This window comes from Lacerta agilis, chromosome 8, assembly GCF_009819535.1.
Source record: "Lacerta agilis isolate rLacAgi1 chromosome 8, rLacAgi1.pri, whole genome shotgun sequence".
Lineage (NCBI taxonomy): Eukaryota > Metazoa > Chordata > Lepidosauria > Squamata > Lacertidae > Lacerta > Lacerta agilis.
The window spans coordinates 75,652,760-75,678,442 of NC_046319.1; the positions used below are offsets into that span (position 1 = coordinate 75,652,760).

A 25,683-nucleotide genomic window follows, 5' to 3' on the forward strand; every position below is an offset into this window, starting at 1 on the left:
CAGCCTCAATAGTCTTGCTTGGCAAGGGAGCTACAGCATTACGACGCTCTCAGCCAGAGGGCCGCAGGAGAGGCCTGCTCCTCTCCAAGCATTCATGGAAAACTGGACCTACTGGGACCTGCGGCGCTCGCGACACACACAAAGCAAACACACGGGGCCCTGTTCATTTGTAGTGTTCGCCCTTTTCCTTTTAAAGTTTCCCAGTTAGACTGGAGAGAGGCGGTGCCAACGATCCGAGTCCGCGAACCAGCCTCTGCCTTGTGAAATCACTTGCAAGGGGCATCCCCCTTGCAAAAGGAAAAACGAAACAAAAACATTGTTGAGTTCCCCCCCCCCCCCGGCAAGAGTTCCAGGGAGACACACCAAAGCAGCAAAAGACGTCAAGAGTTCGCCCTGAAGGAAGCTCTTCTCCTGGGTCAAGGTCTCCTTGGCTCTTCTGTTTCCTGAATCCCGACCCCCCTCCAAACAGAACATCTCTTATCAGAGGGAAGACTTCGAGAAAGAGAAAGGGGGGGCGGGGGAAATGGTCACAGTTGGAAATGGATGCCGTTCGGGGGACGGGATGGGCGGCGCTTCTCACGTTGCCTCTGTGTGGCAGTCAGGGGGGCGGTGTTGTTGGTTTCGGAATCACATGGTGAAGGGAGGAGGTAAAGCTAGGCAGGTGCTTCCCCAAAGAGACCCCATTGGATGCGGAATGGCCCAGAACTGAAAGAGAGAGAAAAGGAGAAGGTGGGGAGGGAAGCAAGAAAGATGTTTGGGAGACCAGAGTGGAGGGGCAACGCAAGAAGATATAGATCCATATCTAATTATAAATCACCGGCTTCTTACCAGCTCATAAAAATGGCACAGTGCTAAATTTTCAATGTAGCTGCCTTGAAAAGGGGGAGGGGGATTCCGAAACCCTTAAATAAAATTTCATTACAATTCTCTTTAGCTCCCTTCAATTCTTAACTTTCTCCTTTCAATTTGTCCCGGGATGTTAGCACCACGCTGACGGCTTCTGCTTCCCCACCCAGCAATATACTGAATAATAAATATGTATTTCGGGTTATCTCCATCTAGAAATACCACTACTCTAACAATAAGCTCAAGTATCCAGCCCTTCCCATTCTCAGCCCTCACAAACACTTCCCTCCTCCTCTTGCTGTGCTATATTATATACGTTTCGGGTAAATATATATAATATATACATTTTAGGTAAATATATCTACCTAAACACCACCCAGATTTGTTTCTAAGAGACTGAGAAACAATCTCTTAGAGATTGAGAAGCTTGACTAAACAGGCACACCAAGCTTGAATTTTCAACATGCTCAGGTCAGTCACCAGATTCTGCTAAAGCAGTGTTTCCCAAACTTGGGTCTGCAGATGTTTTTAGACTACAATTCCCATCATCTCTGACCACTGGTCCTGCTAGCTAGGGATGATGGGAGCTGTAGTCCAAAAACCCAAGTTTGGGAAACCCTGTGCTAAAGCTTACTTACTTAGAAAGTGAAAATCGCACTGAACCCAGCAGGACTTGATTCCTGCACAAGGGTGTTCAGGATTAGTGCTTTCTAGGTGACATTCTGCTCGTGCAGCAATGCAGGGATTAAGAGCTCCTGCCCCCCCTCCCCCATGTTATCCTTCCTGGAGCCCCCCCCCCCCATTCAGCAGACAGCATATTCCCTCTGCCCATTTTAACACGCAGCTCCCTTACCTAAAGTGTCACATTGGCTCCTGCCCCATCTCTAGGCTTGCTTCCAAGAGTAATTCCTCCAGCTCCTTCTCATTCTTGGAACAGTTTAGCTCTGAAAAGCAGAGTGGAAAGGCAGAGAGTCAGCCAGGTACTCGCCTTGCTCCCAAGGAGTGTCTAAACATGGCCTTTGCTTGTGTTCAAAACCCCTGTGAAATCCGTTGTCATCTGCCTTTTAAGAGGCAAGACTCTTAATAGTGTATACCTACATAGTGTAGGGTGGAGCCTGTTTGATACCCTATATAAACGCCTCTCCCAGAATGCAACGCGTGCTCTCTCTCTCTCTCTCTATATATATGTGCTTACCATGTTCTACAGAGCAACTGGCCATTTTCCCATCATGCCCTGAGGAAGCATCTGGTAGTGCATGAACAAACTCCATCCTTAGTCCGTTGGGCAGCAGAGAGCTGTGAACAGCACTCTCGCACGGCCCAGAGTTCATCTTCTCTGCCCCCCAAACAGGGCTTGGTGTGGAGGGAGAGGTTTCTGAACCAGCAGCCCGCTTGGAAACAGCCGCAGTCGCTTGTCCATCTGAGCATTCAGTCTTTGCTGGCTGAGCCTGCGGGGCTGGGGGGTCGCTCGGCTTCGGCGGAGAAGCCTGTGGAGGAAGAGGGCTCCCCTCTTGCCGCGTATCGGCACCCCCTGGCACTGCCTTCTCCGGCAGGCTCTCCACCCGAGTAACGACAAATATTTTGTGGCCTCGCCCAGGGCTGGAGACCGCAATCCTCCTCTCGTTCCCGGGAGAGCTGGCCTGGGCTGGAGACCCACTGGTGACTCCCAATCGAGATTCACATTTTATTTCTTCCGTAGTGTTCGAGGGGGGCAGCACTCTGCTTTCGGGGCTAAGGGCACCGCTGGTCTTTGGGGGGGAAGGTGGCTTGGGCAAGTCGCCCCCGTGATCAGGGCTGCTGAGCTTCTGAGTTGACGGCGACAGAGCCTTCATCACCAGTTTCTCATCCTCTTCTTCTTCTTCTTCTGTGTCCGAATCGGAGTCTGAAGACTCGTCGTTGCCACCAGCTCTCTTGTCGGCTGCCCCGTTCTCCTGCGAGGGCGGTGCCTCCCTGATTTCCTCCCCCTCTTCCGGTGTGGGCACCATGTCGCCGTTCTGCCCCTCGTCCTCCACCGGCCCCTCCTCAAGGGGCTCTGTGATGGTGATTTCGGGCATGGAGGCAGACTGCTGGAGCTGCTGCTCCTTCTCCTCCTTCTCTTTGGCAAGGACAAAGTTGCGCTTGCAGCCGTTCTGGATCTCCGTCAAGAGGGCCTTCTGCGTCTCGATAAAGCTCTTCACCTGCAACAGGGAGAAAGGCGGGCGGGTGAGCGGCACAGCAGCTGAAAGGCAAGGGGCGCCATTTATTGTAAAGCTGGGGTAGGCAAAACATTTTTCAGCCTGAGGGGCCCAGGGCCTCCTGGACAACTTTTTTTTTGGGGGGGGGGAGGCAAAGTTGGCAAAGCAAGGAATGTAAATTTTATCTTTCAATGCCAGGTTAGCTTCTCCACATATTCATGCACCTCCTCTCTATCTTCCATGCAAGCAAGTATCGTCAGAGCTCAAGGACATTTTCCAGCTTAGGCAAAACATTCCAGGAGGGAAGGAAATGGGGCCACTAGGGGATAGGCTAGGAGGGTTGTGTGTGGTGGAGGGAGAGTGGCATGGGGCAGACAGAAAGGCTTGGGGGGGGGCTGCATTTGGCCCAAGAGTCTGAGGGTCCCAACCACTGTTGTAAGGGAAGGTGGCACAGAGCCTGAAGGTGGGCGTTTTGATGAGTTCGGCCTTGCCTGCTTGAGTTCAGATGCTGCGTGGGTTGGAAGGAATCAGAGAGCTTTTATGCTGGAGGGGAGCAGAAGACCACTGTGGCCCTGGACAAATTACACATGCAGAAGCCTTCCAAAGTATGGACCTTCATGGGCAATACAGGGGGAGGGGGAAAAACACATGTTTGAACACTCATCAAACATCATAGATTGTAGAATTGGAAGGGATCCCAAGGGTCCTCTAGTCCAACCCTCCTCAATGCAGGAATCTCAACTAAAACATCCACAACAGATGGCCATCCAACCTATGCATGAAAACCCCCAATGAAGGAGAGTCCGCCACCTCCCAAGGGAGTCCGTTCCAGAGTCGGACAGTGCTTACTGCCAGAAAGTTCTTCCTGATTTTGCTGATGTGCCCCTTTTCTCCCTGCGGCTAGTTTCGGTGTGGGGGTGCATCTCTCAGGGGCCTCTCTGTGGCTACAACTGCCTCATCGAGTGCACACCTGGGAGTAGCTGAGAGACGTAGGACTGACAGATCTGCATTTTCCTAAATTGTAAGTGTACTTTTGACAATAAAGAGTTAATTACTTACTCCAAATATCCCTTGCCTGACAGTACCGTGACAGACCACAGGAAGCTAGTCTGGCTACTGGTGTACCTAGATCAGTATCACCCGCACTGACTGGCAACAGTTCTCGCCAGGGTTCCAGGCCGAGTCTCTCCCATCTGTACATGGGAGACGCTGGTGGCTGAACCTGGACTCCTCCGTGTGCAAATCATGTGCTCTGCCATTGTGCCACAGCTCTTCCACACGGGGAAGGCCTTCCACAAGTGGGAAGGGACAAAGAGAAGCCAAATGCTTGACACAACTGGAGTTTTTCTACCTGCCTACAGCACACCTGTGACTGTGCCAGGCACTGGGCCTCTATTTTTCCGGAGCGGAAGGTTTATCAAGAGAGGCAGTGGGGTTACCTGGCTGGCTGCGCTGGCACGTGCCACGTGTGGAGCCAAAGCTAAGCCAGCAAAACCGACCTATAGCAACGGAAACGTGAGATGGTGGGTATTGAATGGCTCAGACAAAGCCTTTTGCTCCCTGATGGGCGGAATCGTGTTACTGCCTCGTGACACAGAAAGCTTTTACAACGCGGCATTTCAAATGAAGGCAGCTCAGCAGTGTGCTGTCGGTGAGGGATGCCGCTCCCAAGTTTGAGCTTGAGGGGCCTGGGAACAGGAGACAGCTGCCCACACGAAGGAATTTGCCAGCAGCTCCCAAGCAGCCATTTAGACACCTGTAGACATCAAGAGTGTTTATGTGTTTGGTCGCGGGGGACCAGGAGAGCACATAGCTCAGCCATTCTGTTTCCACGCAGAGAACACTGCTGGGTTAATGCTAAGGCGTGTGGCTTCCGCCCTTTATAAAATACCCTGTTCCATCTTCATACCTTCTCCCGCTCCCAGCCAAACTCCTCCCCCTGACCACTTTTACAAAAGACCCTTTTTGCTTCTGCTTTGATGTTTGTATCCCAACCTCTGTCTCAGTGGGATTCAGGGTGGTGTACACAAAATCACCCCCTTTCGTGCAAGTCTGAGAGCCTTGACCCACAGCAGCCTAAAAAGCAAGTTCTGGGCATTTAAGAATTTTGTTAACAAGCTGGAGGGCAAGCAAGATGATAAAGGGTCTGGAAACCAAGCCTTATGAGGAACGGTTGTGGGAATTGGGTATGTGTAGCGTGGGAAAGAGGAGACAGAGGAGATACGATAGCCATCTTCAAATATCTCAAGGGCTGTCACATGGAAGACGCAGCAAGCTTGTTTTCTCCCACTCCAGAGTGTAGGACTTGGACCAATGGATTCAAGTTACAAGAAAGGAGATTCCTACTAAACATCCGGGGAAAATTTTTTTGACAGTAAAAGCTGTTTGAGAGTGGAATGGACTCCCTCGGAAGGTTGTGGAGTCTCCTTCCTGGAGGTTTTAAAGCAGAGGTTGGATGGCCATCTGTCATAGATGCTTTAGTTGAGATTCCTACATTGCAGGGGTTGGACTAATGACCATTGGGATCCCTTCCAACTCTACAATTCTATGGGCTAGGTGGGGACTGAAGGCTCCAGGGGCATCCCTGTGGTTCAAGCACTCCCTCTGTGCCTAATATGAGCAGAAATTCAAACTAGGCCAGAAGGCCCATGGCAACCCCTCCCCTCACTGCCTGCTCTTACTGTACGGCTGCCCACTTCCGGGTCGGAGGAGCACCGGAAATAAGCTTCCACGCATGCGCAAGCATTGTTTCCAGTGCATATCCGGGTCGGAGGAGGCCCGTGCACATGCGCACAAGCTATTTCCTGTGCTCCTCCGACCTGGAAGTGCACCAGAAATAGCATGTGCACACGCATATGGGCATGCGCTCACCCGCCCTCCGGCCCGCCGTACGATCAGCGCTGGAGACACCGGCCTGAGGCGCGGTAAGTTTGCTGACCCCTGAACTAGGCCATCTCAGGAGGGTTTCCAACTTTCCCAGCCGCTTCCTTCGGTCTGCAACAGAAGCACAGCACAGACTCACCGATTCCTTTTGGGCTCCCTGTCAAGGTCCAGCCTGAGCAGCGAGTGATTGACTTTCAGGGCTAAAGACAAGGCCATCAACCCTCCGGTCTTGATTTCGTTCTCCCGAAGGTCGAGCCGAAGTAGCCGGGGACTCTCTGCGATGAATTCTGCCACTGCCACAGCGCCTGGGCACCAAGAGACACAGCCAGTGAGTCCACGTGAACGCAGGGGCCGAGTCTGTGGCGACTGCTCTGCCCTCGGAAGAGACAGAGAGCTGCCTGAGCACCCGGGGAGGCTGCGGGGCCTGGCTTACCCTCACACGTCAGCTTGGTCGACGCCAAGCCCAACCTCAGCACTGAGCGGTTGCTGATGAGCCCGTTCTTCAGGTTGCGGACACCTTCATTGCCGATGGGGTTGTGTCCCAGATTCAGGGTCTCCAGGCTCTGGGTGTGAGGCTGGAGATGCAAACAGAGAATGTTGGGTGTTGCTTGTTTACTGACTGCCTCTGGGGGCTTAGTCCACTTCAAGGCAGCTCACAACGGCTCAATTTGCACACGACACTGACCCAAACCACAGATCAGCACAGTCCGGTGAGTCTGCAAGCTCCCGGAGAGGAGACTGCAGCTGCTTTGTCCCTCCTCTGGTCCTGTTACTACTGCAAGCTATGCCACGGTTTGAGGATTAGCATGTTGTCTGAACCTGAGCTCGTGCTTTGTCTCCTTCAGGCAAACCATGAACTGTAAATCAAGAAACACACCTTGGTAACGACCTTGTGGTCTGTCTGGAGTGAGACGAACAATGAGTCCAGCTTTGAAAGACACGCTAAGACAAACAACAGCTTAGCTCCCAGCAACAGAACCAGACAGAGGACCGAAGAGGTTGCAACTGCCTGTCCAGAAACCCACATGCTCACCTGTTCACACAAATTCATGCTTTCACTTAGCCTCACCCGTGAACCAGGCCTATGGTCTAAAGAAACAATTTACATAACAGTTTTTTTAATTGATAATGGCAGCAGCATGGACAACAATGAGAACCACCATACAAAATTCCTGCATACATACAGAGCTCTTTTAAGATGAGCAGCTGTTGTAACAATGAAGGCCTTATTTGTAGAAGGCACAGCCCAAAATACCAGTAAGTAGTGTTAAAACCCACGTAGACGTTTGGGGGCCAAACGCACCTCTGTGGGAAGGGTGTTCCACAATCTGGGTTTTGCGTCACTCTGTCCTCAGGTCTGCTGGTGCTCACATGGCCTGAGAATTTGCAAGGCTTCTCTGTGCAGGATTCTGGACACCCAAGTGGGAAATAAACCCCATGTTTCGTAAGAGAACTGGCAGCTGGCTGAAGTTTAACCTCCATCCAGCAGGGACCTCATCATTCCTCCCTACTCCCAAATCCACAGCTGTGAGGAGCGTAGAAGGCAGCCCCACTAAAACCCAAAGCAGGTCCAACATGCACAGAGTTGTATTAAATATTTTCTGTCTCTTAACTTCAGCCAAATCCAATTCACCAGGTGTTGAGAAAGGGACAAAACGTTCTCTCCACACACTTGCCGCTAAAAGCAAACATTAGCCGTTCCTTGGAGGAAAATCCTTGAGCCCCCAAGCTATTTTAGTTGTCCCATTTAGCACCTGTTTTGGAACGGGCCGCAGCTCTGTGGTAGAGCACCAGCCTTGCATGCAGACGGTCCCAAATTCAATCCCTGGCATCTCCATGTAAGCCTGGGAAGGACGTCCTGCCTGAAACCCTGGAGAGCCACAGCTGGTCAGCGCAGACAGCAGGGAGAACCCATGGTCTGACTCAATATAAGGGATAGCCTCCTTGGGATAGCTCCATAGGTAGAGCTCAGACTCTAAACCTCAGGGTTGTGGGTTCGAGCACCACGTTGGGCAAAAGATTCCAGCATTGCAGGGGGCTGGACTAGATGACTCTGGTGGTCCCTTCCAACTCTACAATTCTATGATTCTAAGGCAACATCCTGCGTTCCATTACTCTTTTTTTTCCTTTTTTAGACAGGACAGCTGAACACAGTACAGGCAGCAAAACTTTGCATATGGCTCCCATTCTCACCCTGACCTTTTCCGGGTGCAAAAGGACCCGTGTGTCAATTGGACATGCCTAGAATGGTCACCACCTGTATTCTAAACATGGCAGCAGCAGCTGTAGATTATAATGGCTTTTGGTAACAGTCTGTTGTTTTCAATACTGGGAAGGAGAAAACGGAGGTTCTGTTTTCAAGTTGGGCTGGATGGGTGGGGGGGAGAGAGGGGGGGAAAAGAGAGAAGCAGCAAGCACAGCTGCCTCTGGGCTTTCCAGCCTGCAGTGTTCTTTGGTGACTCCCCCACCCCACCCCGGACTGCACCAGGCCAGATGTTCCCACCCCTAGCATGGGAGGAGGAGGAGGATAAAGCTCAGCGGCAGAGCTCCCATGTTGCACTCAGGAGGCCCAAAAGGCGCAAACCCCAGATAACAGATCAGCTGGGCAGAGAGGGCCAACATTGTTGCCCAACAAAGGATAAAGCAGCTCCCACAGAAAAGGGTCGGGCTGGAGCTCCGAATGGCCTCTGGCTCCCGAGCCAGAGAACAAGCCCCCGGGGCAGCAAGGCTGCCTGTGACTCACCAGCGTCATCCCCATGTAAGCCATGCCGGTGTGAGTCAGCTGGTTGTTCCACAGCACCAGGGTGACGAGGCCTTTCCGCTGCTCCTTCAGCCCCTCACAGATGTACGCCAGGCCTGTGAAGCGAATGACGAGCAGTTGATGGAGGAAGGATGGGAGTCCCTTTTTGCAGCCCTCATTAGACGCGACACCAGCTCAGTCGGACACAAATACCCAGGCACCATCGGCTTTCGGAGGTGGCATTTTCCTTGTCTCAACTAATCCCCCTCCCCTTTCTCCCCCTCTCCTCGCTCCGCCAACTCAGCTGTCACAGTGGCAGCCGGGAAAATTTTGTGCACTCGCTGGATTTGTGTTTAAAAGGACAGAAGAGAGCACCACAAGAACACATTTGCATTTTCTCTGCGTGTCCGATTCAGGGAACAGCTAAATCAGTTTGCTCATCAGATTCATATCCTCTGACGGCAACAGCTGGGTGAATTCCCCGTGTTAAGTTCAATTGGTTCTTTTGATTCTAGTTAGGAGGGGGATTTTTAAGAAGGAGAAAACTGAAGACGGCAACTTTTTATTTGGTTGTAAATATCCAACGCTGCCTTCCATTACGTGCAAAAGACACCCACATGAGGTTCTGGTAAACGTGTCACGTTTTATTTCAAATTAAATGTGTTCAAAGATTTAACCAGTTGATAGGCAGATGATCAGAGCCAACCAAACTCAATTAAGTAGCCGACGGCTCTGTTCTTCCAAATCAGAAGAACTTCTTGCTGGTGAGTAGTTTGGCACAGCTAAAATAAAAATATATTAATAGCTGCAAGCAACAAGTTTGACTACCAGTTATCAAGTTTAATGGATTCAACCAAAACTTCAGACACACTTACAGAAGATCCGCTGAAATAAATGGGACTTAGGTTACTCTTTGACTGACAAGCAGGGCTGATTTCAGGGGGAGCAATTCAATATCACGTTTTTCCAAACATTCTGTCAGCACAACCATTTCAGCTTGCCTGACAGAAGGATTCCACCTTCTTTGCCCCCAGCATGCTGTTCTGGGGGTTCTCCCACCCTCTGAGATCGGGGGTGGGGGTGGGGAGAAGAGAAAGCCCCACTGCACTAGCCTAAGTTCTTGCATAAGCTCCTGCTAGCAGAATAGGTGAGTTGAATCTTGCCCAGTGGGCTGACTATAAAGCATGACTTGGATACTACCCATTGTGATTTATTTCAAACACATCAGTTGGCTGGCAAAATCAGAACAAATTATGCAAAAATACATGCAAGTCTAAGGTGTGTATGCATAACAACAACAACAACAACAACAACAACAACAACAACAATTATTTGTACCCCACCCATCTGAGGGGGCTGCCCCAGCCACTCTGTGTGGCTTCCAACAGCATATAAAGAACACACAACACACCAGACATTATAAGCTTCCATATACAGGGCTGCATTCAGGTGTCTACGGAAGGTTGTATAACAGTTTATCTCTCTGACATCTAACGATGTCAAACAACATGTGTTCAAACAACAGAATCCGACCATTTCTTGGAAGAGAATTTGAGCCACCCTAGCCTAAACCGCAACTGTTGTCTTTCTTCTTAAGCACACTGCAGAGACACAGCCTGAGCCCTCCTCTCGGTTTCTCAAAGAACTGGGGGGGGGGGGGAGGAGACTGAAGCAGGGATCCCTCACCTGAGTCCAGGATGTGGTTGTTCCTCAGGTCCAGAATCTGTATGAAACAATTGAACTTCAAGAGGTTGCCCAGCTGAGCAGAGTCCTGGAGGCTGTTCAGCTTGTTGTCAGCCAGGTAAAGCTCCCGTAAATTCATGTTCATTTTAAGAGCGGTTGCTAGAAAGCCGACAAAGGGGAGAATAAAATTAAAGAGAAGTGGCTGACTTGCTGCACCTCCCAGGTGACAACGAGCTTTCTGCCTGTCCAGCTTGGCAGTGGCTGTGAATCCAGGCCAGAGACCCCCTGCAACACTGATGCATCCCTTCACAGGACAAGCCTGGGGCTTCGGCCTGTTCTGAGTCTGCTACAGCAAGTGAGGAGGAGAGATGGGCCTTGCCCCTTAATCTGACCTTGGCCTAAATTAGCCCACCAGCCCAACTGGCAGACCGTTTGAAACCAACAAGTTAATAATGAGGTCTGCTGTCTTTCTCCAGTTTCCTCAGTGAGACAGCTCCCCGTTCCTGCCCACAAGACGAGGTGGACAAATCTAACTGACTGCCCTGTGGGGATGGAGCAAGGGAGGCACAATCTCACCAGAAGTTCTCCTGTTTATTTATCCACCTTAAGACGTAATAAGTGAGTAAAGAGGAGATAAGCTGGGGTCGCTTCAAGGGCAGGTAACGTATGAGAAAATGGCAGTGGTGTCTTGGAAGCCTACGAAATCTCAGGAGGGGAACTGCCTGTCCTGCCCAATACAGAGAACTGTCTGAGAGCCATGAGTTCTCCTTCAATCCACCTGCCTGGGGCTGCGGAGAGACCACAACTCGATTGTAAAGACTGGCTACCCAAGAGGAGGAAGAGAATGGCATTTAAGAACCAACCCCTCCCCTCCCTGCTCTTCATTTATAGACACCTGGAACGGAAAGCACAAGGTCAGCCACAGCTGGCATTTGTCACTAGGCGGCACGTAACTGAAGGAGACTGTCTTTCAAACTTCATCATTATTGCTAGCATTCTTTAGGCTGGCTCCTATTCATTATTAATGCCTTCAGCAGGATGCAAAAAACCAGGTGTGGGTGCTTCGTTCTCCCAAGTTTAATACTGCTTCTCTTGGTATCTCTCACCTAGGCTAATCTTTAAAAAAATGACGCCTTTGGGAGCTGGAGTCCAATGTTAGTGGTATCAAAACCAGAGCACGTGTGGTTCAATCCTCCCCTATATTTTTCGACACCTCCCCCTGTCCCCCATTATGGACTCTGCATGCAGATCTGGGAGCTCTGGCAAGGCAAGGGTGCCCTTCGAGCCTCCACACTGTGCCTTTCAAGGATCTAGGCAGACTGAAGAGCCCAGGGATGAGGGAAGGCAAACAAGGGGGCTTCTGCCTGCATGAATGGGGACTTGCTCTGCCCCTCATTATGACTATCGATGCTGGCACATTCGCAGTGCTGCAGAGGGATGCCTTTGGCAGGCCAGGAGCCCTAGCAGAAAAGACGCCTGCTAGCAGCAAGCTGAGCTCTCAGTGGGGAATTAGGAAAAGTGACAATGGAAGCGGAGGGTCAGCAAGAGAGAAGCTGCATTTGGCTGGGTACACAGAGGGCAACTCAAGCTGTTCACCTAGCAACATAAGGGGCCGCCCCGACAGGCTTGCGTTCTCCAGGTGCAGCACGGCCAGGCTGTTGCTGATGCGCAAGGCTGCGCGCCACAAACGGTGCCGAGTGATCGAGCAGAGGCGTGTTGCGGGCGTCCAAGTACTGGAGGCGTTCGTCTGCGGAAGGAAGGAAGGAAGGGAATGTTGAGAGTCAGGTCATAGAAAGGTATGAATGGTGCCGTACCTGGAATCAACAACGTTTCAGCTCAGAACACCCGTGGGCCAGAGGGCTCTTAGCCAGCACCTCAAAGCAGGTTGTCGCGCAACCAAGTCGAAGGGCTGGAAGCAGCCAGAAGAGTGGACCAGACACGCAAAGCAGGAGAGAACAATCGGTATATTGCAAGTGAAACAGCTGCTGCTCCCGAGTCCTCATGCCACCAGCACCCAGCTGCAGCCCAAGGTGAGGGACGCAGCCTTGTAGTTTCACTGTGAATACCACCAGGTGAAGCAGCCATCTTGCACTGGCCCTCATGCTGCTGAGGGAGGAATCAAGCTACGTCGGCCAGGCCAATGTAGCTTGTTCCTCCCTCGGCTGCCCACACAAGCAAGAGCCCTGTTTATATTTCTGTGTTGAGGGGCACATGGCTGCCTGCTTGCACAAGATGGAGACGGGGGTGGGGGCTCTGGCAGACTTCTCCTTTAGGAGCTAGCAGCTGCACACCTGTGCCCCTGAATGGACAAAGAGGTAGCTCACACCCCACTGCACGAGTGAAAGGGCGGGCTTCTCAGCTGATCAAGCGCCCCGCCTTCGGCTCGCGCAGGGGGGGTGGGTTAGCTCTTCCTCCTGGGAGGAAGTGCTGGGGCTGCCTTATGCTGCCACCGGGCCCAGCGCTCGGCAGCCTCAGCATCAGGCAGCCCTGCTCCACAAGCTGTGTCTGGGGTGCCTTGTGGAGGGGGGTGCCAGAGGCTGCTGCTGCTGTTTAAAGAGGAAAAACTTTAAAGAGGCTTGTGGTAAGGGCGAGAAGTATTAGCCCCTGCCCAAGATTCCTGTCTGCTGTGCAGGCTTTGCATAGCACTCCACACTGGGGAAACTATTCTATTTGCAGCTAGGAACAGCAAGATCAGTAAGCCCGTTAAAGCAGGAGATTATCACTGAGTTCCTAAATTAACACAGCGCAGCTGTGAATAGGGGTGTGTGTCAATCTGACTTACTCTATGGTTTATTGGTGCAGATCATGGCCTAAGTAAAAGAACTGGCATAACTTAATAGGAAACAAGATTCCCCACTATGAACTTTGCTTGACCCTGGTACCAGCTTTATCACAATGTGTTCCGAAAGCCATTCAGGAAAACATCCTGAGCTCCTCACACTTGGTAAAGGTCAGCACATATAGATCAAGTCGCCAGCAAAGTCTGTTTCAACACCAGAATGGATGCCATCAAGATAACAGTGAGATAATGCTATGGTGGGAGGCAGACGAAAGGATCGCCAAGGTTTAGTCAATTGCACATGGAAACAGATTCTTTCACGCTTTTGTAAAGCAAAGCACACATGAGTAGGAAGCAGGCAGGAAACAATAAAATGGGAAATTATAGGAACTGTTCATCTCAAGGCCCTCCTCCCTTCTCCCATGGAGGGCACTGGCTGAAATCAGGATTTTTAAAAACCCCAGTCAGCTCTCACAGCTCCAATAGAAAGCAACTTACCCAGCGCTCCCAAGGAATCGGCACAAACCCACTTCAACTTAAGGACATGTATATCTCCCCCTCCAGTTCTGCCTTACTTTTAGCGTGAGTTCTGTGGCATGACTGTCACAACACATTTCTATGGAGTTTTAAAAACAGGGAATCTTCAGATCAAGGTGTGTATGTATGGTAGGATTTGCTGCCTGCTTAAATTGTAATTTTGCTGGAACATTAATATATTCTGTCCTACTGGAGTCCCCATCTCTGCCACTGGCACCAGCCAGTACAAATTTCTTCCACAAGGGAAATCTACAGCTGGGCCCATGGAATCGTGGAGAACCTGTCAATGCTCACTTTTAGGGAGGGAAAGTCTTTTTCTCTTGGCTGGGGGGAAGAAAAAGATTACAATAACACCACCCCAGAAATGTTAACTTACGGCATTTCCAGGCAATGGGAGCTGCAGCTTGACGGTGAAACTGGGCTTGGGCATGAATGAGGACACAGGCTCAATGCTTGCCCTCTTTTTGCAGCACTACTGCAAGCGATGCAATTTCAGAAGAGGGAAAATGCTATCTAATCGTGAATACAAACCTTCCTCATCATGTGCGCAGCTGCCTGCCAACCTCGTGTGCCGATGTGTTTGTTAAATGAGATGTTGAGGTGTGTGGCTGACTCATAGTATTCAATCATATCAAACAGCGCCGAGGCACCCTGGCAAAAACAAAAGGAGAAACAACAGGACTGTTAGCAAGGGTGTGGCCACAGGATCACCTGTCCTGGGTGCAACCCAGAGAGGGCGCAAAATGGGCAAAGTTCATGCAGCAACATTGATCTTTTTCAAGATAACATTACACAATGTACAAGTTCTCTTTGTGGTTTGAAACGAGATGTACTTTTTCAAGGCGGTAGATCCAAACCAAGTATCAACTTGCTCACAGCCCAAATCTGCATGTGCCTACTTGGAAGCAAGTCTCACTGTGTGCAAATGGAGCTGACTTCCAGAAGCGCAGCACACCTTGCGACAAGTCCTCACTAATCTGGTCCTGCAGCCTAACACAGTACAGCACATCACTCAGTTGGTTAGTGTGATGCTGATAATGCCAAGGTTGTAGGTTTGATCCCCGTATAGGACAGCCAAATATTCCTGCGTTGCAGGGGTTGGACTAGATGATCCTCAGGGTACCTTCCTCAGCTACTGAATATTACTGATGGGAGAGGAAGGAAGGGCAAGACTGTCCGGAGACAGCAAGCGGGTCTTTTGCACAAGTTTCAGAGCAGTAGGAACATGGAAACTCTGCAAGCAGTAAAGGTCTGCAAAGAATCAAATTTAAAACTCTTCCAATTTGATAATCGATTCATGAATGCACCTGCTGTATTTGTTCATCGCTACTTCTCAAATGCCATTTCTGATTCTGAAGTTCTGCAATGAAATGTATTAAACACAAATTATCCCCAGAAGTTTTGTTTATCTAATTTGTATACTGTGGAGCTCAGGGCTGGTGAGAGGGGGAAGGAGACTAGGAGGCTGCCCCCAGGGAAATAATTGGCTAGTCATAGCACTGAAAAACCAGTAAACTAAGTCAAGGAGACAACACAAGACCTGTCTTGTTCTAGGCTTCCAACCACAAACTATTTGTTTCTTCGCGTTGGGACCTGCTTATCAACAAGCCTGTGAGAGGAGCAGACTGAACTGGCACAATGTACTCAAATGCAACTCCATAATTTGCATGAAGAGGGAACCACAGCACATCGCTGATGGCTGTGTAATTTAGGATGAGACACTTAGAGTAGACCCACTGAATTACTTGCCATGACTAGCTTAGGTTCATTCATTTCAACGGGTCTACTCTGAGTAAAAGTTAGCTGACTACAGCCCCAGATTTATACTTTTTAGCAGGAAGCGGGCGGGGGGGGGGGAGAGGGAGAATTTGGAGCTGCTCATCCATCAGTTTCAAGTGCCTAATAAATGAAGGGGTCATTTTTATTTTTATTTTAATGCTGGATGTACATCTTAACAAAGTGGGCAATAAACCTTGTCCACAGATGAAGTGGGAAGACATGGCAGAATCCCAAAGTGGAATTGTGGTGGATGGTCACATTTAAGTCCTCATGCAAGAATAAAACAAGCACACAAGGAAGTTTTTAACCCCCTCCATCTCCCAGCTGTGCCAATTCTCCACTTGCACAGAGCTTTGCTTGTTTTTTTAAAAGAGGGAAGTTATTCAAGAATGGCAATCCCCTACCTATATTCTGAAGGAGCACAATTCACTTTCCACTTATTCCTGCATTGCAGGGGGTTGAACTAGATGACCATTCGGACCCCTTCCAACTCTACAATTCTGTGATTCAATGTGCAGATCAGACAAGGTCCAGGGAGTGATGAGAACGAACCTTTGTAAGGCCACCTCAATGCTGCCACCACTCTCACCCTACGTGGCCAGCGGCAGCTCAACAGGATTTTAGATTTGCATACCGCCTCTTCCAAATTAAGGGGCCTCAGTAACGTGTCTTATGAACAGGGCCCCCAAAGCCTAGGCAGAGCCATCACTAGCCAATGTTGGGAATCCACTTTCAGGAAGCAATTTGCTGCAGTTTTTGAAGGGCAGCTTGTCATGCTATCAAGTCTGAGGACTCGAGCCAGTCACAGCATTTGGAGGGGCCCGTGATTTGGTAGCAAAGCTTGCGCTCTGTGTGCACAAGGCCCCGGGTTCAATCTCCAGCCACAGGCCCGGGAAAATGCTTTGCCGAAGATGCCAGAGAGCTGTTGGTGATGGGAACAGACAACACTAGGCCATATTCCTTATATCTAAACACTCAGCCCTGAACTGTAAGTTCCTCCATGTTAAAGAACGGCAGGATTCAGCTCAGCTGACTGTTCACAAGGGGGGTGGGCAGAGGAGAAGAAAGGCAGTTCTTTATATGTTACATGCAAACCTACATCTTCATCTAGGTTCGTTTGCTCCAAATCCACTATTTTGAACTGGAGGCGCTTAAAAATCTCTTCCAGGGCCTCACAAGCCTTGTAGTCTAACTTCTCGCCTGGAAAACAAGAGACAAAGTAAATCTGCAAGCCTCCAGCATTTAAAAGGGTTCACTGTCAAGCGCAGGATGCATTACATCAGTGTTTCTCAAATGTAGGTCTTCAGCTGTTCTTGGGCTACAACTCCCATCATCCCTAGCTTGCAGGACCACTGGTCAGGGATGATGGGAGCTGTAGTCCAACAACTAATGGGGACCCAAGTTTGAGAAACATAGCATTAAATACTGGAAAACAACCGGGCTATAGAGACCCAGGCATTAAGGTACAACTTGGTGGGGTACAAAAATGATTTAACGGGGGGGGGGGAGGCTGGTTTAAACCAGACTTTCTAATGATACTTCATCATCTATTCCCTAAACAATGGTGCAAGTCTAAATAAAAAGGTAAAGGGACCCTTGACAGTTAAGTCCAGTCGTGAACGACTCTGGGGTTGCAGCGCTCACCTCGCTTTATTGGCCGAGGGAGCTGGCGTTTGTCCGTAGAATTTTTTCCAGGTCATGTGGCCAGCATGACTAAGCTGCTTCTGGCGAACCACAGCAGCGCACGGAAATGCCGTTTACCTTTCTGCCAGAGCGGTACCTATTTATCTACTTGCACTCTGACATGCTTTCGAACTGCTAGGTGGGCAGGAGCTGGGACCGAACAACGGGAGCTCACCCCGTCGCAGGGATTCAAACCGCCGACCTTCCGATCGGCAAGCCCTAGGCTCTGTGGTTTAGACCACAGCGCCACCCGCGTCCCTTTGCAAGTCTAAATAGGAACATTTTAAAATCACCTGCTGCATGAGAGCTAAGAACTGGCATTCTAAATAATACAGGAAAGCCAGAGTTATTTCTTAAACATATATCCCTCCCCTTCCTCCAAAGGAGCCCAGGACATTAAGCTGAATGTTTTGCACCACGAAGCATTGTTGGCGCTGTACTCCAAATATGAAGAACGGCCTGGGCTTCATTTCTGCTAAGGAGCCAGAAAACCCAAAGTGGCAGCTCTTTCCCCTCCTCCTGCCCAATCACATACCATCTGCTCAGCCACCACTTTGCTTTTCCACTCCAGTGAAGTCCCCACCCTTATATGCCTTGGGGCCTTCACAATCTTCTCCGCCCTGCCCATTAGGACTAGCCTCTCACCGGCAGCAGAAATTTCACAGGCGAACTCTGTACGTAAACGTGCCCTGAAGTCAGCAACCTGTATCCACAGTATGAACAGGATGCTTACTCGTTTGTTTGGACGGAGCGACTCGCTGGTTATGAAATATGAAACCAGGTGAGGGAGTGGGAGAGGCCGGGGGTGTGTGACCCCACATAACCCCAAATCAAGGCCACATGCACCTCTAGCGTGGAGTCAGCTGTGTGTTCCATTTGCATGTGCCAAACATGGTTACACAATCTGGTTTGTTTCCAAACATTTGCGGGCCATTGCAAATGTTAAATCTGGGACCAGATAAAGGATTTGGGATGTGAACAAAATGGGGTATTGTTGGGGGGAGGTGGAGGAGGATGTAGGTGCATGCTGGCAAACCTCTGAAATAGTGAGCTGGCATCAGAACACAAGATTTCCATTTGTTTGCCAGCAAAACAAGACCTCCGAGTTTATCAAATCTGCACATTACACTATGTTGTAACACCTGTGGCCTAGGCAGAATGATACCACATTTACAACACTAAACATTCCTTCTCGCCAACCCCTCCTAATCTTCAAAGGGGGCCATTTTCAAGCACAGACTCCCAGATAGAAGGTTTGAGGGATCACAGTTGCAGAGGAATACCCAGAGTCGGCAAGGTGATCGTGATTTGCATTGTGTCAACAGAAGACTTGGGAACAGAAATATGTACCTTTCAGATCCAGGCACTCTATCCTGGGAGTCAAGTCTTTATATTCCTGCAATAAAGCAAGAGCAAATTACTACACACGGAAGGGAATGGCTTAAAGGTAAGATATAATGAAGAAGAAGACCTAAAGGGAAGCATGGACAGCCCAGTGTTTCAAAAGCTCTATGTACTGTAATATGAGCATCTTTCATTTCCCAATCTGATCCAGGCCCAGCCCAATTTGGTTCAGATCCAGAGTTAAGAACAGGTTCGATCAGAGGAGATATCCCAATATACAAGGGATGGCTCCTTTCTCCAGGACCGGCTTGGGCTGCTCCTGGGGACTGGCCTTTTTTAAACAACATCGACAACACAATTTTCTTTTTTTTTAAAGAAATGAACAAGATAGATGTACACACACTTCTAATAACTGATTTAATAATAAAATTCCCCAGCTAATAGAAGGGAGAAAAGTTCATTACACCAATGTAAACAATGACTGGGGATGCACATAATCAAATCTTCCATTCCAGAAACTGGTAATAGCTGGCCACTTCATAACAAAGAGGTTTTCACTCATCGGCCCAAATATACAATGCAAGTGTGTGCATTACATCGCAAATCCTGCAAAACAAGTAGAGATGGATTCATTTTTTTGCCCTAGTTCATGATAATTGACATTTTGGTTGCTACTAGGAATTCTTCAATCGTCTCAACATGAGCTGAAATCTCAGTTGATGATTTTCAGTCCCAAGCTGTTGTTTTCAGAGAAGGGCTTCAAATCAAAATAAGGGGCCAAAATTGTCCTCCCTCTTTCCACATCCTGGGTGTGTAAATGGCACCATTCTGAAGGTTCCTGGGAACCCAAACACTTGAAGGGGGACCTCTCCCCCCCTCACCCTGCCTAGCTCTCATGTTCTGCAAAAGAGAGGGCCTTCATCTTGTTCTGCCAATGGGTGTTGCCCATTGTGCAATGACATGGGACAGGGCCTTCTCCATAATGTCCCCGTCTGTGGAACCCCTGCCCTTTGGAGTGGGTCTCTGCTGCTGAACTGGAAGGTCTTGTTCCTTTTCCTTGTCTCCAGCAAGAGAGAGAGCAGCCTCTGTTGCTAAAACCACCCAAACGGCAGCCGCTATGGAAGAGGCTAGGAAGCTGCTCTTTGCAGTAGGAGGTGTGGGCTCTAGATCACTGTTGCCTGCATGGATAGATTTATCCCTGTATGCTTTTAGGGAGGGCCCAAAGCTCAGCGGCAGAGCAACCTGCATGTTCAGTCACTGTGTAAAGCACCTTCTGATGTTCATAACCTTGCAGGCTCACTTAGCTCTCTGGGCTCTGGCCCAGTTCCCTCTCTAGGATAGTACAGCCATCTTGGAAGCAATGGAAAGACAAAGACAAAGACACACACACACACACACCCCTTTCCTTGTTTGGTGTTTACTGTGCTATATGAGCCTTGAAATACATGTGACCCAACTTCAAGAGAGGACTTTTTTATTATTATTACTGTTCAGTTCCAGCGACAGACAGCTTTCTTCAGTGTTTATAAAAATCCATCTCTGCCTTTGACAGACGAATCTGATAAGTGTTTCTGCTGTGCACTCAAGGAAAGGCACATACCTGGATCTGCTTCAGTAGTTTGGGTATCTGTTTACAGTTTAACTTCTGACAGGCTTGCTTGTAGGCAGTGATAATTTCTTCCACAGTCACATTCTGAGCTGAAAGAGAGAGAGGGGGGGGGGGGGAGGGAGGGAGAAAGGATCACACTGATGGTTAGCAGTCCATTTGATTTATGCTGCCTACACACTGTAAGGAGACTTTGGGGTGGGACAGGGTATTTTTAAACGTCAAACAACCAGACAAACAAATACACATAAAGTAAATTTTCAAAAGCCATGTTGCAATTTCACAGGTCACCTGTCATTAGTGGTGAGTGCTAGCTAAAACCTTGCAACCAAATTATAATATAGTGCTCTGTCATATTCCACTCTAATTAGCAGAAGAGTGGGATAAATAAATATTAAATAATAATAAAGAACACTTTCTTGCTTGTAAAAGCCACAACATGCACAGGGACCAATTCTCCATCTCTTCATGAATTAGAAAGTTGCGGAAGAGAGTAATAAGGGAAACTGAGGCGGCAGAGAGGGGAACTGGAGTGATGTTTTTGTGTGTGCCAATGAAATCAGTTGCAGGACTAGTCATAAGGATTTGGCCCCTCATGCAAACTTATATCCTCAAGTTTTCAATACCTGAAAAAAGGGATTGGGGGTATTTTTTAACCTAGGTGCCAGCATTTGGTTTCTAGGATTTTTCCAGCCCTGTCCAAGCAGCCAGCATTTTTGCTGGTGTTAGCAGATGTTGCATAATGAGATGATTTGCCAGAATCCCGACAGCAGCCACAAAGCTTTGTTCACTGGAGCAGGGAATCGGGTACCTCAGGTGCCAGATAGTCAAATTGATTCAAGCAGCAGAATGCAGATGGCTTAGCTCAGAAACTGGATTCTTTCAAAGCTGAAAGCTAGCATCACCACTGCATTTCAGGTGTCCAGTGCTCCTTTACACACATTTGCTTATGAAAGAGGTATAAGGGGTGTTAGGGGAGGGAGACACAACATGCTTTTTCTGAGGCAGTTTGTCCACCTTTGGTCCCCACCCTGGACTTTGCTCTCAATTGTGGCTCCTAGAAGCTGTCAGCATGGAACAGCGGCCACACCCCAGGAACGCCTTCGACTGGCGGGCTAAACCAGGTGAGGGTAGCCAATGGGTATCAAACCCTCAGTGAGTTAGGGACTTCTACCGCATGCAAAGACAGGATCCAGCAGATTGGGCAGACAAGACCAAGAGCGCGTCCAACGGTCAAGAAGGCAGATTCTGCACGAGCTGTAGAGGGAAGTGAGGGGCAGATGGGGCTCATCCACCTGGGAAGGGAGCCCATCTAGGAGAAGGAAAACTCTGGTCCTCAACCTCTGCTGCCTTGCAGGATATCTTTGGGAGAAGAAAAAAGGCTAAGGAGTAAACCCAACACAAATCTGGAGTGGAGTCCCTAAGACGATTGGATGGTGCCTTGTATGCCTCCTTCCGGCAACTCCTGCAGCCAAGCTAGTACTGAATGTGTTGCTCTGCTTTCCTTTGGATCACATCAGTGAGGCCAAGGGGGGGGGGGGTTGTCTTCTGGGCAGTTCAGGACCTTCACACACACTGCCCAGGCTTGCTCCCAGAGAGGTCACTTCGGTGCTGCTAACACAGCAGTTAGACTTTGCCCCTGGAGGTGCACTCTGTTGTTTTGAGACAGACAGATGCCAACAACAGCTTACGAGAGCTCTGAAAAGTGGTGCCAGCATTTGCACCCCTAAATTGCATGCGGAGGTAAAGGGCAGGATCCAGAGCATTACCCTACATGTTCACAGAGGATTGGGCATGCCCAGTGGGAAGCTTGCCTTTATAAAAGTAAAAACCACCAAGAGAGTATGATCCCAAATCTATCAGGCTTCATTACAGATTAAAGAAAATAATCCAGCCAAATGGACAGTTAATTTAAAGCCTCACCTATGATCATTTGTGAATAAATTCACTATTGCTTCCCTCTGTGTGAAAAGTATTTTTAATTGTCAAAAACGAATGGGAGGGGCTCAGGTGTATGTTGGAAACATGGAGGGGAAAGGATAATTTTGCTCATTGGTGGTGGTTCTGTATTAAAGCTATAAAATGTATACTAAATCCTATTAATGACACGCTGTGAGTTAAAATTAACACAGGATCCCAAGATGTTTTTATTAGCAATTTCCACAGGAATTTTATTATTTGATTTGACCACGGCCCATCAAGATTCAGCATGCCAAAAACTCGAAACCTCCCCCACAAAAGTGACACATAACAACACAGGATTTAGCAGTACTCTGGCAATTTACTGGAGCTATCTGGGGAATGACAAAAGGTATGTAATCTCAATTGTTTTGAGAGAGGCTGAAAGCGTTGCACACTTTATTGCAATAGTAGACCAAAGAGAATGACTGGAAGTTCTTTTCCATTACTGTATATTGTATTACCGGTAATGAACTGTTTTGTGATTCTCTCATGATTTCAGGGCAGGCTACTAGCACATTTTTGTCCTTTGAAACAAAAAGACTGCACACCCATGATGACACACGTCACAAAGAGCAGCTGAGGTGACATTTGAACCGGGGACTTCCTAGTGCAATATGTGTTTTGGGACAGACAACTCTTTCATGAGAATCTCGGGTCTCTGTTTTTAAAAAAAAGCAATCTTCTAGTGCCTGTTCTTGCAAATATTGTTATTGTTATCAAATACATTTCTGGTTCCTTTTTTCGTGAAAAGTGACCCAAAGCGGCTTAAAAAATACCAACACTAAAACAAAGAATAAAACCGAAAACAAACCCTAAAAACCAACCACAGTATATAAAAAGGCAGAACTAACACAACCCACCCGACTAAGAGGCCACAAGTACACCTAAAACCCTTCAAACTAAAGGACGTAGAACCTAGCTGAAAATGAATGCTTTTGCCTGGTGCCTAAAAATAAACACGATGTGCCAGGCATGTCTCCTGGGGGAGAGCCTTCCACACGCAGGGAGCCACCACCGAGAAGGCCTGTTCTCAAGTTTCCACCATCTGCACCTCCCTCAGAGGTGGGCACAGGGAGAAGGGCCTCCACTGATAAGCACAGTGTCTGTCTAGCTCATGTGGGGAGAGGTGGGCCTTGAGGTCCTGAGCTACTTACGTCTTTCTAGGTCAAAAGCAGCTCGTTCAATTGCGCTGGAAACTAATTGGTAGCCAGTGCAGTCGTGCCAGAATTAGTTTCACGCTCAAAAGCGCATTAGCAACATTTGCAGACATTCCCAAAGTCAGAGGAGCTGTGGAATTAAGCTCCACAGATGCCAGAGCTTCAGCACCTTGTACATGCCAGTGCAAAATGCCTTGCAAAAACTTAATCTGGCAAAGTCTGGAGAGAAGAAAGTCTGCCAGTGCGAGGAAATGAAGCCAGGGCTGGGAAAGGGCGACACAGAGGGTAGAAATCAGGTGCAACAGAACAGTAGCAGCACCTTTGGGAGGAGGGAACTTTGCTCCCAGCCCTCATCCACAAACCACATAGCAGGGGCCAGAACCAGTCTCTTTGATTCAGAGGGGCTTTCAGGGGGGCTGCCAGGGGCCCGGATTTATTTTCTCCCCCTTCCCAAAGAGCTCCTTGCCCCTCCCAATTGGCTAGGAGAAGCTATTGCAAAGCAGGAGAAATTAGAGGAGGGGCTTTGAAAAGCTGGGCCCTGTTATGGCAGGATTTTGGGTAATCTTGCAGCAGAATTTTAGGGGGCTTGCTTTAGCACAAAGTGCATGCACACCCCCATTTACTGCCAATTTTAATTGCTTGTGTTTCCCTAGGAAGGAGTCCCTTTCTCCACTCACCTCCACTGCCCCAATCGTCCCTCCAAAGGAGGCAGATAGCAAGAGGCCTGTTATTAAGGCAAGAAATTATGGCAGCCCTTAAAAGCTGCCCTCAAAGCATCCTTTTTACACACCAGAACACAGAGAGACGGACTTGGAACGCTCCGGGAGCAGCAAAACAAGCGGCTTGCATCACAAAACAGAGTTTGTTGCGCAGGGATCCAATTACAACATTGTAATCCGGTCTGGATTACTGAAGCAGAGCGATCTCTCCACTCCCCCACTCCAGGCTCAGTTCAGAGAAAGGATAATTCCACCACTAACGTAATTATCGGGGAAGACCAGAAATTTCCAAGCTGCCGCAGCTGCTGCCTGCTTCCACTTTAATTGCTTTATTGTGCGGGCCGGGCGTTCAGATATGCGAAGAGAAAGAAGTCTTTCATTTGGCATCACATTTCATTCTGGGCTTTGAAAAAAGATCCTAAAAGGAGTTCTGTAGCAAGCCCCTGGCCAGCTTCTCGAAGTGAGAACCTAAGGTTGCAGTTTATTATTCAATTCCGTGTGCGAATTTAATGTGCAATGCACTTTCCAGCCTGTTAATTTAGTCTAAAATTTCTTTGAGTTCTGATGGTGGCAGTGTAGAATATGACAATGCTCTCTGAGGATCAGTGGAGAGTGGGTTAATAAAAGTGATTATTGCCTTCTGAAAATAAGGATCAATGAGCCAAGAAATGTGGAATACCATGCCTTATTGGAAGCTCCTTTACCAACTTGCACTTCCCTTGCAAGTTGTCTCCCACCCCTAATCAGCAAACCTTTAAGCTACTAATAAACTCCAGCTACTAATTTGCTGAAGGACAAATGCACCTCAACTGGCAGGCATTCCAGCTAAGAGAGGCTTTCCTGCAAAATTCAGTCACTGGCAGAGCAGCCCATTAGCAGAAAAACATTATCAGTTTGGGGTTCGCATGGCATTCAGCTGAATGTAGGTATCAGCCAGGGTTTTCCAGAACGATGGAAGAGAGGGTGCACGGCAGACCTTTCCAGCTAGTGCAGAGAAGCTGAGATAGGATGGCCAGAGTCAAAGAAGGGCAGGTGACAATCATGTTGACCAAGGAATTGTAGCAGGTACAGCTTCTCTTTTGAACTGCAGTATACAAGCCCGGTTCTCTTCCACTGTTATGAGTAGTTTTGGCTCTTGGCTTTTATAGAAAAGTGGGGTATAAATCTAAAGTAGACTAAAATTAACTTAAAACTTTGGACTAAAAATAAGAGCAAGAGTGTTCAATTTATGAAATAAATCTGCACGGTTGTTGCTGATTTTCCTAATACTTCCTTAGCACAAAAGATGATTTCTTGTTTTTGAATAGTCCTGCCCAAGAAATTCCACATGGACTTTCAGTGTGCCAGAGGAAAGCTGCTCCATATTATTACTGATGTATTAATCGCCTTCTCAAGGCAATGTACACTGAAGATTATTAAAAACAGTAAAGAACAAAAAAAGCAAATACATTTTAAACAAAATTAAAACGATACAAAGTAAACACTTGTGGTAAAGACACTTTTATGCCGTTGGATTTAATTTACGTATATATAATTTATACATTATATCTGTACGTTGCTCTTATAGCTCTGTTAAATCAAGGAAGTCTATGGGTGGTGGTTATCTTGTATAAAACAGAGTTGCTTGGTCTAAACTTAGATAAATTTTAATCCTGGGAGTCTCCCCATTTCCAGCCCTTTGTTTACTGTAAGGAGAAGGCGTTTTCTTGCCAATAATTCGCACACAGGGCGTTATACACAGTACAAAATATGTATTAGGAAATTTCCGGTTTTAAAAATTAAGCTCAAAAA

The 25,683-nt window shown here is 48.5% G+C and overlaps 1 protein-coding gene across 1 annotated transcript in view; it reads right to left on the reverse strand.

Annotated features, from left to right (window-relative positions):
* Window positions 1–576: 576 nt before the first annotated feature.
* The window catches only part of PPP1R37 (protein phosphatase 1 regulatory subunit 37), a 47,177-nt gene continuing 22,070 nt past the window's right edge, over window positions 577–25,683 (reverse strand). Inside the window, 13 exon segments of the mRNA XM_033158386.1 lie at window positions 577–705; window positions 1,700–1,790; window positions 2,042–3,023; window positions 6,039–6,208; window positions 6,337–6,478; window positions 8,647–8,759; window positions 10,330–10,485; window positions 11,923–12,001; window positions 12,003–12,073; window positions 14,170–14,293; window positions 16,521–16,621; window positions 18,455–18,500; window positions 20,049–20,146. Of these exon segments, the coding sequence (XP_033014277.1) occupies window positions 1,708–1,790; window positions 2,042–3,023; window positions 6,039–6,208; window positions 6,337–6,478; window positions 8,647–8,759; window positions 10,330–10,485; window positions 11,923–12,001; window positions 12,003–12,073; window positions 14,170–14,293; window positions 16,521–16,621; window positions 18,455–18,500; window positions 20,049–20,146 (2,165 nt within the window). The 3' untranslated portion in view covers window positions 577–705; window positions 1,700–1,707.